This window comes from Silurus meridionalis, chromosome 25, assembly GCF_014805685.1.
Source record: "Silurus meridionalis isolate SWU-2019-XX chromosome 25, ASM1480568v1, whole genome shotgun sequence".
In the NCBI taxonomy this organism is placed as follows: Eukaryota; Metazoa; Chordata; class Actinopteri; order Siluriformes; family Siluridae; genus Silurus; species Silurus meridionalis.
Window position 1 is genome coordinate 12864680 of NC_060908.1, and position 14411 is coordinate 12879090.

At 39.9% G+C, this 14411-nt stretch overlaps 1 protein-coding gene across 1 annotated transcript; it reads right to left on the reverse strand.

Annotated features, from left to right (window-relative positions):
* Positions 1-25: 25 nt before the first annotated feature.
* On the reverse strand, positions 26-14192 carry LOC124378745 (ras-like protein family member 10B). Its single transcript, XM_046838493.1, has 4 exons — positions 12541-14192; positions 11068-11454; positions 8445-8569; positions 26-2207 (listed from the first exon to the last, which is right to left on the reverse strand). Exons 2-4 carry the CDS (start codon positions 11353-11355, stop codon positions 1937-1939), a joined length of 684 nt encoding a protein of 227 aa, XP_046694449.1. The 5' UTR covers positions 11356-11454; positions 12541-14192; the 3' UTR covers positions 26-1936.
* Between the last annotated feature and the right edge of the window lie 219 nt (positions 14193-14411).

Below are 14411 nucleotides of genomic sequence, written 5' to 3' on the forward strand. Positions count from 1 at the left end.
TACATAAAAATGATCTGGAATCTGATACCAGCAAGATGATTTATTATCAATTTTAGTGCAACAAGTACATCCTGACTTTCAGCTGTTTATGAAACAATTCGATTTTAATTTTATACAATATCTGATACCTTTATTGTTATGGAGATTTAAAATAAAATGATTATCAGGGGTGATTTTCAAAGCGTAATGCATGATCAATGATCCTCTCAATAGGGATTCTTGATTAAAAATACTTTTTAAATATAAAACCAGGTTGACATTTGCAACTCAGATAAAAGGATACTGAACCATACAATCTCTGCACTTTTGTATCTTTTATATTGTATTTACTTTTTTTTTAAATACAAATGCACATACGTATGTGGCTTAATGTTTTTGGACACCTGACCACAAGATTCATACGTGCTTTTTGAGCATCCCATTCTACATTTGCTGTTATAATAACCTCCACTCTTCTGGGAAGATGTTCTATTAGATTTTGGAGTGTGCTTGTGGAGATTTTTGCTTATTCAGATATAAGGGTATGTGTAAAATCAGGTACAGGTGTAGGTGATTATATATGGTTGAGATTATAAATGGTTGAGGTCAAGCCACTTAAAATCTTTTACTATTACTATGTAAACCATATCTTTATGGCGCTCCCAGTTCATTGGAAAATGTAATGTTCCCTCATCCAATGATCCTCTACAATTGTGTGCCGCCTCGTGTTGAAGAAGGACCACATATAGCTGGAAAAGTCTGAAAGATAATTTTTTGGGTCCAACTTTGTACTCTGTCACACTCTATCCACATTTTCAATTGAATCATACATATTAAGAGGTAAAAGATACTGATGTAGCATAAGCATACATCCTCAGTGACAGAGAAAGAAACAGTTAAGTACCCTTTTTTTTTTAAATTATAGCCCATACATATGCATCTTGAAATTTGACCCTTTGTGAGAGAAAATGTATTTACTGTCAGCAGTGAGTCAATATTGTGAAAATAAAAATGTATATGCATATAAACCGTCTTTACTTTAAAAAAAAAAAAAGGTTTCTTCAAATAAAATCCATTTTCTGAAATTCAAGTTTCAGTTTGCTGGGGCACTGTTTGAGTTAGATACAGAATTCAAATACAGAATATTGTATAAAAGCCTTTTTTTTTAAAACTATTATCAAAGGTGTCACAGGGGCGTAATAGCAAACTTCAGGGTGGGACGTATTTTTCGGCAATATTGCGCTGTGCCTTCAAATGAAAAATTGAGGTCAAGTTGAAATTTATATTAAAGAAGAATAACATTTAAAATCCCCTTGTTTGCTTAGGTCTCGGTGAGGAATATCACAGAATTTGCTGACCCGTTTCATGCTTTAACACTTCGTTTGTGAGTGAAATTAGGAGATATTTCATGCCTTGTCGTACAACATGATACTTCTGAATTGCACCCGAACGAGCTAAACAGGTACGTCAAAACATGGAAGTATCCACTGGGCATACACATAATTATTTATTTATTTTTGTGCTCTTGTTTTATTCACCCGTACCACACGATGAGCCATGATGAGAGAGAAAGCGAAAGACGCATTTTTGTTGAAAAGAACTGGAAGATTCATCAGTGTACGCCCGAGTTAAAAAGCAGAAATGGGCTTCTCAAAGCAGTCCCCAGCATAAACGCATTATTTGCATTTGAGCAACGTGATATTAAAGCTGATTATTATTTTTTTTTTGAGGCATCAGTCACCGTCGAAACGTTTCAAACGGCCTTTTTCCTGGACAAGCGACATCTGTGGATTCCTCTTGGCATTAGAACGCAGTTTGTGTGAACAGAGGACAAATTTCTCCTCAGCGAAACAGCCACGACAGGATTCCTTGGCTAGGAGGCAACCCGAGCTCATTATCACAGTTGTAACTGGGTTTCTTTTTTGAAACATTTGAGGCACCTTGACAAGCTCGCACCTCACATGAGGGCGCATCGCTCTCTCCGCAGCGCTCTCTGAAAGCGTACGGTGGCGTGCAAGTGTTTGCAGCGGGCGCAGCCAACACTCCGCAGAGCCTCCCCAAACAGCAGCAAAACGTGCCAGTTGAACTTGGCCGAGCACTCCACATAGCCACATTTCCAGCTCTTGCGCACCAAGTCCGAGACGTTGTGGCGTGGGATGACCCGGCCTCGCTGAAGATCACGCTTGTTGCCTACAATCAGGATTGGGGTTTCGGTCGCGCCCATTACTCTGTGAAAAACCAAAAACATGCTCATGTTAATGATGAGAGAAACGTGAATTGCAGGTAGTTTACACTGAAGATGTGTATTTCTGTGTACTTGCTACCACCATCATGTTTCACTAGTGATATGCAGGTACTGGTTTCAGTCTAACATAGGATTTGTGTTTTGTTTCTTCCCCCTCCCCCATTATCTGTGTCTTGCCTCGCTTAACCCACTAGATGTCACTACTGTGTCCATATGTCCCTTACTCATCGCTAATTGTTTTCACCTGTGTCTGATCACCCGTGTGTACGCTGTTGCATTGCAAAGTTTCGAGACTAGTTTTGAAACATGCCAACAAATGACAGCACAAGGTCAGTGTGCCAAAAGACATGTCCTGTGTACATCGAGAGCTGTGCAACTGCTGCTATTCTGACCACGTGCGTTACCGTGTGCGTTATCACATCTGAGATTTCATCATGGGCAGCAAGTTAAAACCAGAACAAACAGAAAATTCCATGTGAAAACGAGCAAACCTGCCAAAGAATCGTTTGACATAATTCGGCAAGTTTACGGGGATGCTGCAATAAGCGGAAGAACATCACTGAAAGACTACGAGAGATCAGGAATATGTTTGACGAGCTGAACCCCTGAAAATGTCGAAACTATTTGTCAACTTGTGCATGATGATCGTCAGACAACAATCCACAATTCTGCTGCCATTGTCGGTGTGTCATACGGAACAGTCCAGGCAATCCTCATGTGTGATTTGAACATGCGCCTTTTAGCTGCCAAGTTTGTCTCAAGGCTGCTTGCGAAGTAGGAGCAGAAGGAATGCAGCGTCGAATTCTGCCAAGAACTCTGTCACGGTGTGCACGGATACAACCCTGGGACGAAGCAACAGTATTTACAGTGGAAGAGCCCATCATCTCCAAGACTGAAAAATGCAAGGCAGGTCCGCAGCTCAACCAAGCGAACGCTCATCATATTTTTCGACATTTGCGGTATTGTGTATCAAGAATTCAACCCCAGGGGCCAGACAGCCAATAGCGAGTTCTACTGCCAAGTTTAAGGTGTCTGAGGGAGGACATTCAGCAAAAGCATCCATATACGTATGTGCCGCTAGTCTTGAATCTTCAGTTTGGAAGTCGTGTGGTCCGTTTCCCACATTTGTTTCCCCTCGTCTCCTGCCCTATCCTTGTATCCCTGTATAGATTATTTCTGAATAGTTTTTTTTTCTTTGCTTTTTTCTGTGGAGAGCTGTTTTCTGCATTTTTGCTAGTCCTTGAGAAAGACTTTTCCTGGTTTCCTGAGGAAGGGGTTTTTTTGGTATCCTTTTTGAATTGTGGATTTTTTTTTGCTTTTCTCTTTTGGACCGGTGTTTGTGGAATAATTCTTTTTGCTGTGATCAAGTTTGTGCTTTTTTTTTGTGCTTTCCGAATCTGTTTCTGAATCTGGGTTCACACCCCCCTGTGGTGAACTTCTAGAGCTCCTGTCTCTTATGCAATCAACCCTGGTTCAAACCCAATCTCTGACAGTGAATACTTACTAAAAACACTGGAGAATCATTGTTCCTTCATCAGTGCATTTTTCTGATGTTTATTTAGTTTATTTCTTTTGCAAAGGAGTCTCCAGTGCCAGCGCTTTGTAACCATCAACGGGAATTATACAGTTCATTTTTCCCCATCGGTGGATGCTCTTTGTTTGTTTTGAGGTCAAAATTCTGTCAATAAACAATACATCCCAGCTAGAGATTTTGCAGGATCTAATAAGGCAGTCCAGGCTTCCCGAGGATTACCTCCTGTGCAGTACCTGTCTGAATCTGAGGTTAACGGAGCGCTACACCGTTGAACTGTCAAAGAGAGAAATGTCAGTAATAGGCTATCACTGCCGTCTGCCACATATCGAGATAACAGCGGTTTTGTGGATCCACTTATGTCTTTCACAGTTATGCCTCTGACAGTTTGTTAGGAAAAGGAATTTCCCTCTCGCAAGTACACCAGAGAGATAAATAAGGCCCGAGAGGAACCAGAAAACACTCGAAATAGCTAAAATTAGTGTTTCAAATGAATTCAAAAGCTCTGAGTCTCTGAGTGGAATTTTAATACTTTGTTTAATTTGGCTTGAGCAAAGATGTTAATTAATAACATGACCCGGTCATCCAAGCTAATTTATCTTAATCTGTGAGTGTGTACTCTGTCTGTGAGTATGCGTCTAAGTGTGTGTGTGTGTTAAGACAGCCTGGTCTCATTAGACTCGAGCTTCCCCGCTGTCAATCAGCACAGTGTGTTGGGGTCTTAGTGAGCAAGGTGGCTGAGCTTTGCTCATCCATCACACGTGGTGACAGTTTGTAGCCTCTGATCTCTACACATCTGCTATGTCTTACCATTCCAGCTACAATGACAAGGGGACAAGAGATCCAGATGTTGGCAGCGCTTATTTACAGCATGTTTTGCAATTAGTCTACATGTATTTACTGCTCCTGTTTGTTTTTTTGTTGTGTCTAAAGATTTTGATATTTTAGTGTGTATTTCTGATGACAGTAGGCAGAATATTGGTATAATAGATGAGGATTCATGGTGGTAAGTGGCTGTAAATTCAGACCTTGCAAAAAACATGTACCCTCTTTAAACTTTTCAACATTTTGTGTGGTAACAGCCTGGAACTGAAATAGATCTGGGTTAAGTATCTACCCATAATAATCCATTTAATTGAAGTGGGTTGGAAAATTGGGGTCAGGGAGTCTGACAACTGTTAGGGAGGACAATAGACAGAGAAGCAACCAACTAGAAAAGAAATCAAGAGTGAAGCTAAATATAATGCCACCACCACCGTGTTTCACTATTAATGCGCAGAGTTCGGTTTCGGTTAAATATAGCACTTTGTTGTATTGGTACAAAATGTGGAAAAGATGAAAGGGGTGAATTTTGATTCAAGGGACTGCAGGTGTAATTCATGAATTTGAAGTTTTGTGCAAAAGTGATTTAGAACATTGTGCGCCAGGGACAAATACCAGGAAAGAAAAGTGTTTTAAAATGCACACAATCCACTGTGGTTTTTAAAATACCTTTGACAAAGTCAATCCATAGCCATGCAATTGATCATGGTAGATTTGGGCTTTATCAAGAGTGACATTATTTTATACAACTAAGCCATTGAGGGTTACGGGTTTTGTTCAGGGACCCAGAGGTGGCAGCTTGACAGTGTGGCAGTGGTGCTTGACCTATCTATCCGATGTATAATCAGATGTTTTCAGCACAATGGTAGTTTATCTCTTACACTGCAGACAGCTTTAAAAAATCACAATCTGCTCCTTTCAAAAAAGACTGGTTCTTCTTTTACATAGTAATTGATGCTAATATTTATTCACTCATTACTTTATAAAGTCGGCGTTCTCTAATCACCATTCACTCCCTCATTAAGTAATTTGCTTGCCATCGTGCTCAGCGTGTTATTGATTGGTTTGATGATGCATTCATCTTTTCAGTAATGCACTACTTCAAAGTTAATTTTGCATTTAAATTACGGTTGTACAGCATGTATAGTCCAAACAGGGTCATAAATCCAGTCTTGGAAAATGTGGCACACACTCTTTTTCACATCCTTTATAATGGAAAAACCTTTTCACATATTCTCTGTGAAGGAAACATCAAATTTTAATACTTGTTATTTTGCCAGCTCAATTTGTATTTGTCAATATCCCTTCACAAGCAAAAATAAACCCACTTTTGGCCCTGTTTTGGTTCCATATTGATTTTAAAGTGGTGAGAGAGATGCGAGTGTTGGCACATAGCTTTTGTACAAATCCCCGCAGCACAGAAAAAGGCTTTCCCTTAATAAGTGAGATTTGTGGTTAAACAACAGCTTGGGCAAAAATGGTGTTCAACTTGAACGATTAATTAACTGTCATAATTTCTGCCTGAAACAGGAGCTGTTTGATCAGTTGTCTTATTAGCCAGCCAGCTGTTGTCTGACTTTATTAGTTCCTGCATCAATAATCACGTCACTCTGGTACAGACGTGTGTATGTTTGTGAAAGTGAGAGAGACGAAAAGATACAAAAAAGAGTAAGCAGTTGGCATGACAGCCTGGATGAGACCTAATTGTGGCGAGATCGATAAAACAAATTTTTTTTTTGTCCCTGGCAGAGCTGTCGTCTCGCCTTTGACGCAATCGAGCTTTGACAGCTGATGCCATCGCATCCAATCAATCAACGCACCGATGACAGATGCACGCGACCATGTAGGCTAAATGTTATCGGTGTCGAGAAACACTTGTCAGTGTGTTCATAAAAACACCCACACACCGTCTCACACTTCAGAGGGGTGATTCTACGACTGGGGTGCCATTTGTGTCCTACTGGTGTGTATGTAAATACAGGTAAAAGGCACTCTACAAAAACAAACAATCGAAATGAGTGGTGGCAATACAGTGTCTTAGAGTTGTATTCACCCCCTTGAAGTTTTGCACATTATGTAGTAATATACCCTGGAACTGAGATGGCCATATTGTCATAACAGGGACTGTGAATCTACAGAATATAGCCAATGACTTTAAGATGCATGTGGGTGTGTGGTGGGAGTCTATGACAAGATAAGAAAGATGAAACAATTAACCTAGAGACCAAGGGTAAACCTAAGAATGATCCTATCACCACCATGCTTCACTATATTCATGGTGGTGTGGTCCTTTGCTTTTCACAAAATGGTTTTAGCCCCAAGTAAGAGTGATATCTAAGCATAATTACTGGAGCTAACATATTTTCTGCATAATTAAATGCATGTTTTCTGAGATTCAAGGCTAAATGGCACAGCAATCATTTCAATTCTGTCAGTTTAATTATGGAGTGCGTTAAATTGCTCTTTGTTAAAGTAATAAAAGTACTTAATATGTTTTTGGTCTCCACACACACACACACATGTACAAGCAGACACAGTTGCCCTATTCCTCTATCCATATCCAGAAACCTTAAGTCACCATGACTTATTAGGTTTCCCTGCGGCTAGCCTCGTTTGCACAAATTGCTACTCTTCCTTAACACTAAGCAGCCTTTGTAGCTGCCTGTCTTTCTCTGTGATTTACTGATCAAAGCTAACAAGCCCTGTTGTTTCCAAGCAGGAAAATTTGCCATAGAATTGTTTGGCTCCAGCTAGCAATTAACAATTAGCGCTAGCAGATGGAAAGGTGGAAATGTGTGTAACTGCATCGCCTGGAAATCTGAATCTGCATTTAAATCTGCATCTAAAATTCCATTACCAATTCTGTTACCATGAATATGCTTTAAAGGTAAAGTGACTGAATTCTCGTGATATTTTATCTTTGCTTTTGGCAGCTGTTAGCATCGGGATTGTTCCTCTGAACAGATCTTGTCTTTGGGCTGCGACAGGATGTGTATAACACATAATGGTGGATCATCATCATCCAAACAATAAGCAACCCCAGCTGCAGTTAAATATTTTTACATTGCTATACTAATTTTTTTATGATTTCCTTCCGAATAAGTCTACGTTGTTTAGTGTTTTTCTCAGTGAGCTTCGACAAAGTTCTGTCTCTGGGCTTGTAATCGCATTTAAAGGTGGCTGTGGACGTGATAGAGATGCAGTTGAGAATGGCGAACTGACACAAAGTGACCATTGTGTGATTAAATCTGGACCACCATTCATCAAAGGACTCACAAAAGATCAAGAGAGGAAAAAGAAGGAACGAGTGATGTCCGCAGAGAGTGATAACATCCCGGAAAGGTTCATGTGAGCAATAAAAAAGGCGAGAGAAAACAAAAATAAAGAAAGAGAAAGGAGGCTATCAATATTATCTATCTATTTAAGTGTACCATGCTAAATAGAGACATAGACATTCAGACATGGATTTTTGAGACATTTATAATAATTTTGAACTGAAGAAATTTGTCCACATGTGGCTGTGTTTGAAATGTTATATTATACATGGTAGGTTGTATATATTTATTTTAGAAACCATGCATATAGGACGTTTCTGAGATGAGGTAAGAGAGACTAGAATGAGATGGTTTGGTCATGTGCAGAGGAGGGACATGGGGTATATCAATAAAAGAATGCTAAGGATGGAGATGCCAAGCAGGTGGAAAAGAAGAAGACCAAGGATGAGGTTTATGGATGTGGTGAAGACATGCAGGTAGTTGATTTGAAAGAGGCAGATGTGGACGAAAGGTTGATATGGGGACAGATGATCCGCTGTAGCGTCCTCTAACGGGAGCGGCCACATGAAGAAGAAGATAATGTAATGTGTACCTGGTCTCCAGGATCTGCTGGCGCATCGTCTTGACGTACTCGAAGCTGTCGAAGCAGCAGATGTCGTAAACCAGGATATAGACATGCGCACTGCGTATGCCTCGGCAACAAACGTCTGACCACTCCTGAGTGACAAAAGGGGTTTAAAAGTGAATGCTGTTGTTTTAAAATATGAGTCTTTTCGATATAATAGTGTTTCACTTGTTACCATTTATAGCTACTTTGAGTGCCATTACTCATGTTATCGCATAGTTATATAATTATGGACAACATGGACATCATGACATGTGACCTGCCTTTATGACCTTCAGAAATATGATGTATTGTCTTGGACATGGAAAGTCATGGAAACAATGAATACTATTACTTGGAAAAATTGGAAAAGAATCAAAACCATTAAATCCGATTCTCTTAAGGAGGTAAAACAACATTATTATTTATTTAAAGCAAAATGAGGCTTTTTATAAAAGGAAAAAAAAAGAATCATGCATGCATTTGTATCCGTCTGTGGTAATACTTGGTCTATATATAAAAGTGTCAGAATGATGTGCCAATATACTCAAGCACTACCATTAATATTCACATTTCACACTTTTTCCATGCCTTCCTTTCTACATATTCAACTAATATTCATTGAGGAAAGCAAGCGAGGGCGGTAACAGGAGACAGACGTGCCAAGACCAGCTGAGCCCCTTCACTCCTTTCACGCTGGTGTGAAAATGAATTTCAAATAGCGTATTATTGACTACCACTGGTTTGCTTGCCTTTGTGTAATATTATTAACAATGATAATATTTTTTATAAAAGGATGAGTGCAGAGACCATCCATGTTATTATAGTTTGCTGGTAAAGAACTGCTTGAACAAAAGTATCATGTATTTTAACATAAGCACTCGTTTTAAAGACGAGTTTTGAGAACAAGCGCCGGATGAACTCATTACCATCTTGGGGAAGAGTGAACACTTATTAAGTCTGAGGAACACCGTAGTAATCAATCTACTATGTACAACTTGAGTAAGAAGGTTTAGAATTAACGGAATGATGGTATTTAGTAGCACGGGTCAGTCAAAACAAATACGGTTTACTTAAATATCAAGGCTAGAGGATGGGGGAGGGGTGATTTTACCTCAGAAGTTACCTCAGAAGACTACTGATGTAATATGGGACTCTTGCTGAGATCCCTGAGGGTACTATCTGTAAGGGTTTCTTCTCATTATAAAGGCAGGGCAGGACGATCATGCTTAATAGGCTTACAGCATGCTTTAAAATGAATTCCCAGACACTTTCATGCTGATCGGAAAATAATTTTGTGCCCTTTTTAAAAGCCTTGTTAGTCTTTTCGTTAGTCTTTTTTTGTTACACAGTTCTTACATTTGAAATGGCCTCTTCAGAAACAGCAGATTAAAATGAGGACTGAAATAGCCCCAGTTAAGCGGATGTTCCTCTGAAGCAGGATTATCATATCTTATCAAATAATGCTTTGCTTGTTAAAAATGATGCCATTGGGCTGCAAAACTGAATCATGATTATCACACAGCACCGATGTGTGCAGATGACATGACCTCTGGCTTCCTACAGTTTTACAGCAGGGGGGGGAAAACCTGTGCAAAGTGTGAAAAGGAAAATCACATCAGATTCTACCATCTTTTCATTTCCTGGATTGGAGCCCTGACCTTTAAAGCCACTACTGCTCCTGATGATAATGTATGATATGTTCACAATATTGCCCTATAAATATTCAGTGAAATTGAAAGGAATCCTTTAAAAGTTATATACTATAAAGATTATATGCTTCATAAAAAGGTTATCAGTTGAACCAATTTTTACTGGAAAGCATAATGGAGTTGTTGTTAGGGATAAATATAAATGCAAAAAACATATGTATACTTTCATAGTTCATTTAATTTAAATCAATTTCTTTTTATTTGTAGAGTGCTGAATGGACATTTTCTCAAAGCAGCTTTACAGAGATAAAGCGGTTATAAAAGAATGTATAAGTTTATTCCTTATAATTGTAAGTTTGTCCCTAATGAGAGTGGTGACTGTGGCAAGAAAAAACTCCCTGAGATAGCATGAAGAAATCTTGAGAGGAACCAGACTCAAAAGGGAACCCATCCTCATTTGGGTGGCACCAAATGTCCATTCATTATAGATTTATCATTGCTGAGGTGTGTAATGATTAAATGCAAGCAGTGGTCCTGAGCCATTGTAGTAGACTGTTATTAACTACAGTCTAAATCCAGCCTCAAAGTTCTTGAGTTGTTTAGTAATTTTATGGCTCTTTTTGCTGTTGAGCTGCATAGAGTGATCTCCAATTGAAGAGATTATCTCTATATTCCAAGGTAAACTCCAAACACTGTCTTTTTTTACCTGGGCACTAACATATCCTGCAGAAATGTTTAAGTTTAAAGGATTTTTATCATTTACTGATTTAAATCACCTTACATTATGTATGTGAGTTTTTAGTGAATAAAAACCAGCTTAAGTTTGATGTTTCACATTTTCTTGGTTCAATAATGTGTTGCAAGACAGAAGACAGAAATTATGTTAAAAATATTTGGAGTATGGCTTTAACAGAACATTACGAATAGTTAAAAAAACCCCACACACTTAAAGACCATACCTGAAGGGAGCTGCCAGGGAAGTTGCTAATGGCCGGGTAGTCAGTGATCTGCAGGTCGTGCACATGGCCGTTGAGCACAGCGGCAGACAGATGCACCCGGCGTGTGCGGCTTGACGAGGCCGCGTCACTGTAGTCATCGTAGAGGAAGCGCTGCACAATGGCTGTCTTGCCCACACCCTGTGCTCCAAGCACCGCTATCCGAAACGGAGGGGGCATAGCACTGCGTCCACCTCGGCCTCGGTGGGCCCCACCGCCCTCCCTGCTCTCGCAAACTGCTGGCCAATGCATTCAGGAGGGTACCAGGGCCCTGCATAGTCCTGACCAGGGCACAGGGAGCTGAGCTGGGCACAGCACAGCCCCATTCATATGACGACTAAACCTGAGACCCTAGAGAGGAAGAGGATAGGAATGAGATTAAAGTGAGCTGTAATCTGTGTCATCCATGTAAAGATACAGAACATCAAGATTGCTTATTGAAATGATATTCAGTAGAGGGGACATACACAATAACGGTTAAGAAAAAACAAAGATGCCAAAAGGATTCTCAGACCAAGTGTGGGGTGCATGGGGTTCCCTTGTACAAATTTTGTTTCTCAGGTCTCCCTTGCTTACACAGAGCTCAAAACGTTCCTCATTACAAAATATAGCTAACCATGCAACACGTTGCAAAAGATGGACAGAATACAGACGAGCTGACAGAGCAAGGAAGAGCTGCAGCTGAAACCTGTGTACAATATGGCTCAGTGCTTAAAGCTTTGAGATGCTGATCTGATGGTTGTAAAGGTTTTGAATCGTGACCCTTAACTGCTCACTTATCTCCTGACACCAGCAGGCAGCAAACACACTCTAATGTAAATCACATCAAATCTGGAATGTAAATGGGCTGTAAATAGTACAAGTAGCCCTGTAGTAATTATAACTTCTAGACCTAAATGCACTGGTTTATATTGTGACATAAAGCAGATATGAGTAGAAAGTGCCATACTGACTAGATAGATAGATAGATAGATAGATAGATAGATAGATAGATAGATAGATAGATAGATTGCACACTTGTGCATACACACACACACACACACAAACAGATAGATAGATAGATAGATAGATAGATAGATAGATAGATAGATAGATAGATAGATAGATAGATAGATTGCACACTTGTGCATACACACACACACACACACACACACACACACACACACACATACAAACAGATAGATAGATAGATAGATAGATAGATAGATAGATAGATAGATAGATAGATAGATAGATATTGCACATGCCTTTACTACTGAACAACACCGAATGTATAAGTAAAACAAATATTATGCTAATTTAAATTTTAATATATGCCCCGCCCATACGTGAAACCCGCGCGATCTTACGGCTTATTATTGTGTTGCTATGTGAGATGCAGATTTGCACGTCATAAAAGTCCAAAGAAAAAAACAAAAACATTATATGCACGCATACCTCACAAACCTTTCCCTCGATGCCAGGTGGGAAGCTGGATTCTGCGCCACAGAGAACAAACCAACCGACCGACTTTTCACGACTTTTGGCTCCCGACTCGTCCGATGCGTAGGCATGCCAGGTGCCTCCATCAGCAGCAGCAGCAGCAGCAGTAACGCTCCGGAAGGGACATCCTCCTGTTTCTGGAGGTGCAAACCCAAACCCCCACCTCCCACCTCCCCACATACACACACACAAATCAATCGATCAATCAATAAATGAAGAAACAACAGGTCCCGGTGCTCCTGCAAGGATGGACGCAACAGAAGCAGCAGAAGCAGCGCGCGCGATCTTGCAGCTCACACAGAGAGCCCCGGAGCGCGCGCTCTTATACGCAGACTGATTTGCAAAGGGAAAAAAAAGAAGAAAAAAAAAGATGCATGTCGATCGGTCGGTCAGAAAGCGCTCTCCGGGTTCTCCCTCCCTCCTTGTGTAGATGCTCTCCGCCTCCGGTGTGACACGGGCTCGAAATAATAAGATATATTGCTGTTGTTAAGAGCGCGAGCGCAGCCTTAGACGCAGGCGCGAGGGGAAATAAATACGCACGTGCTTCCAAGCTTCATTTCACGCATTCACTTGATTATAACGTGCACATGCTTTTGCGCATGCTTTTGCTCTAAAATTTATTAGTCATTTTTTTTTCAGGACAAAAAAAATACAAAACTGTTTCCATGCAAAAAACCTGAGCAGTTTTTTTTTTTAAAGACTCAATCTCAAGATTTCTCACAGGATATTGTTTGTTTATTTATTTGTTTTCTTTACTACCGAACATGTGAGCATGCTGCGTCTCTGGACGTGCTGTAGTAAGGCGGCTGTTTCTTAGCAACCCAGACTTTTCCTCTTGTTGCTAAGTAACCACGTGGTCCATACCTGTCCGCCGCGTTTCTTACACGCTCGGTGACCAGATGTGTCCAGGTGTGTGTCAGTGTGTGCGTTTTTTTCTGCACTTTTTGTGCACGAGGTTAAGAGTAACCCTTATTACCAACTGCTGTATTTGGATTTGATGGACGCTTGGAATCTGAAATGTAAATTGTGCGTGAAATCGACAGGAATGCGGCACAAATCTTTCTGAGATCAGACATTATCTTTAGTAAGCAGGATGCATGATTAAAAAAAAGAAACACAAAAATGTTGATTTATTTACTTTTTTCTATGTTTTGGATCTATTTGCAAGAAAGTGGTCTTGCATTTTGACTTTTTGAATCAAAGGCGTGATGAAATTTTATTCTGTGCATCTTTTTGTATATACAACCAGTACAAGTGGTTGTGCACTGAGGATATAAAAAGATAAAACTGATCTATAATAAACAACAATAAAAAGTCCTTAATTATCCCTTTTTCTCCCCTGTCCCTTTCTCTTTTCGGATCTTCCTGATTCATTTAAATGCTCTACCTGTGAATTGAGAACCTGTGCAGCTGATGGTTCCACATGAACATCCAAATGATCTATGAAGTTAATGAGCACCTGGAGATTTATAAGGATGGATTGGACTGTTATGCATAAAGACATTCTGCTATGATGTTTTAGGACTGCAATTTGCATGAACATTTAAGTTCCCATTCACTGAACAACACAATTCAACAGTGATAAAACTAATAAATGGACATTCGGTGCCACCCGGATGATGGGTTCCCTTTTGTGTCTGGTTCCTCTCAAGGTTTCTTCCTCATACCACCGGCTTTAACATAAATTCATATTTTATATTATTTATGTTTAAGATACTTTGGACAATGTCCACTGTTAGCAGTGCTCTACAAATAAAACTGAGTTTTAGAAATTCACTTGACGTATCACTGTTTCTATGGTAACACCATAAAGGTAATTATATGGC

Bases quoted from the DNA above. Each gene is read 5' to 3' on its own strand.
- LOC124378745 (XM_046838493.1), bottom strand. From the start codon at position 11,355: ATGCATTGGCCAGCAGTTTGCGAGAGCAGGGAGGGCGGTGGGGCCCAC. The intron at 8,570-11,067 runs GTATGGTCTTTA...TTTGTCACTCAG, and splicing joins TCCCTGGCAGCTCCCTTCAG to GAGTGGTCAGACGTTTGTTG. The intron at 2,208-8,444 runs GTACACATTACA...GGTTTTTCACAG, and splicing joins CAGCAGATCCTGGAGACCAG to AGTAATGGGCGCGACCGAAA.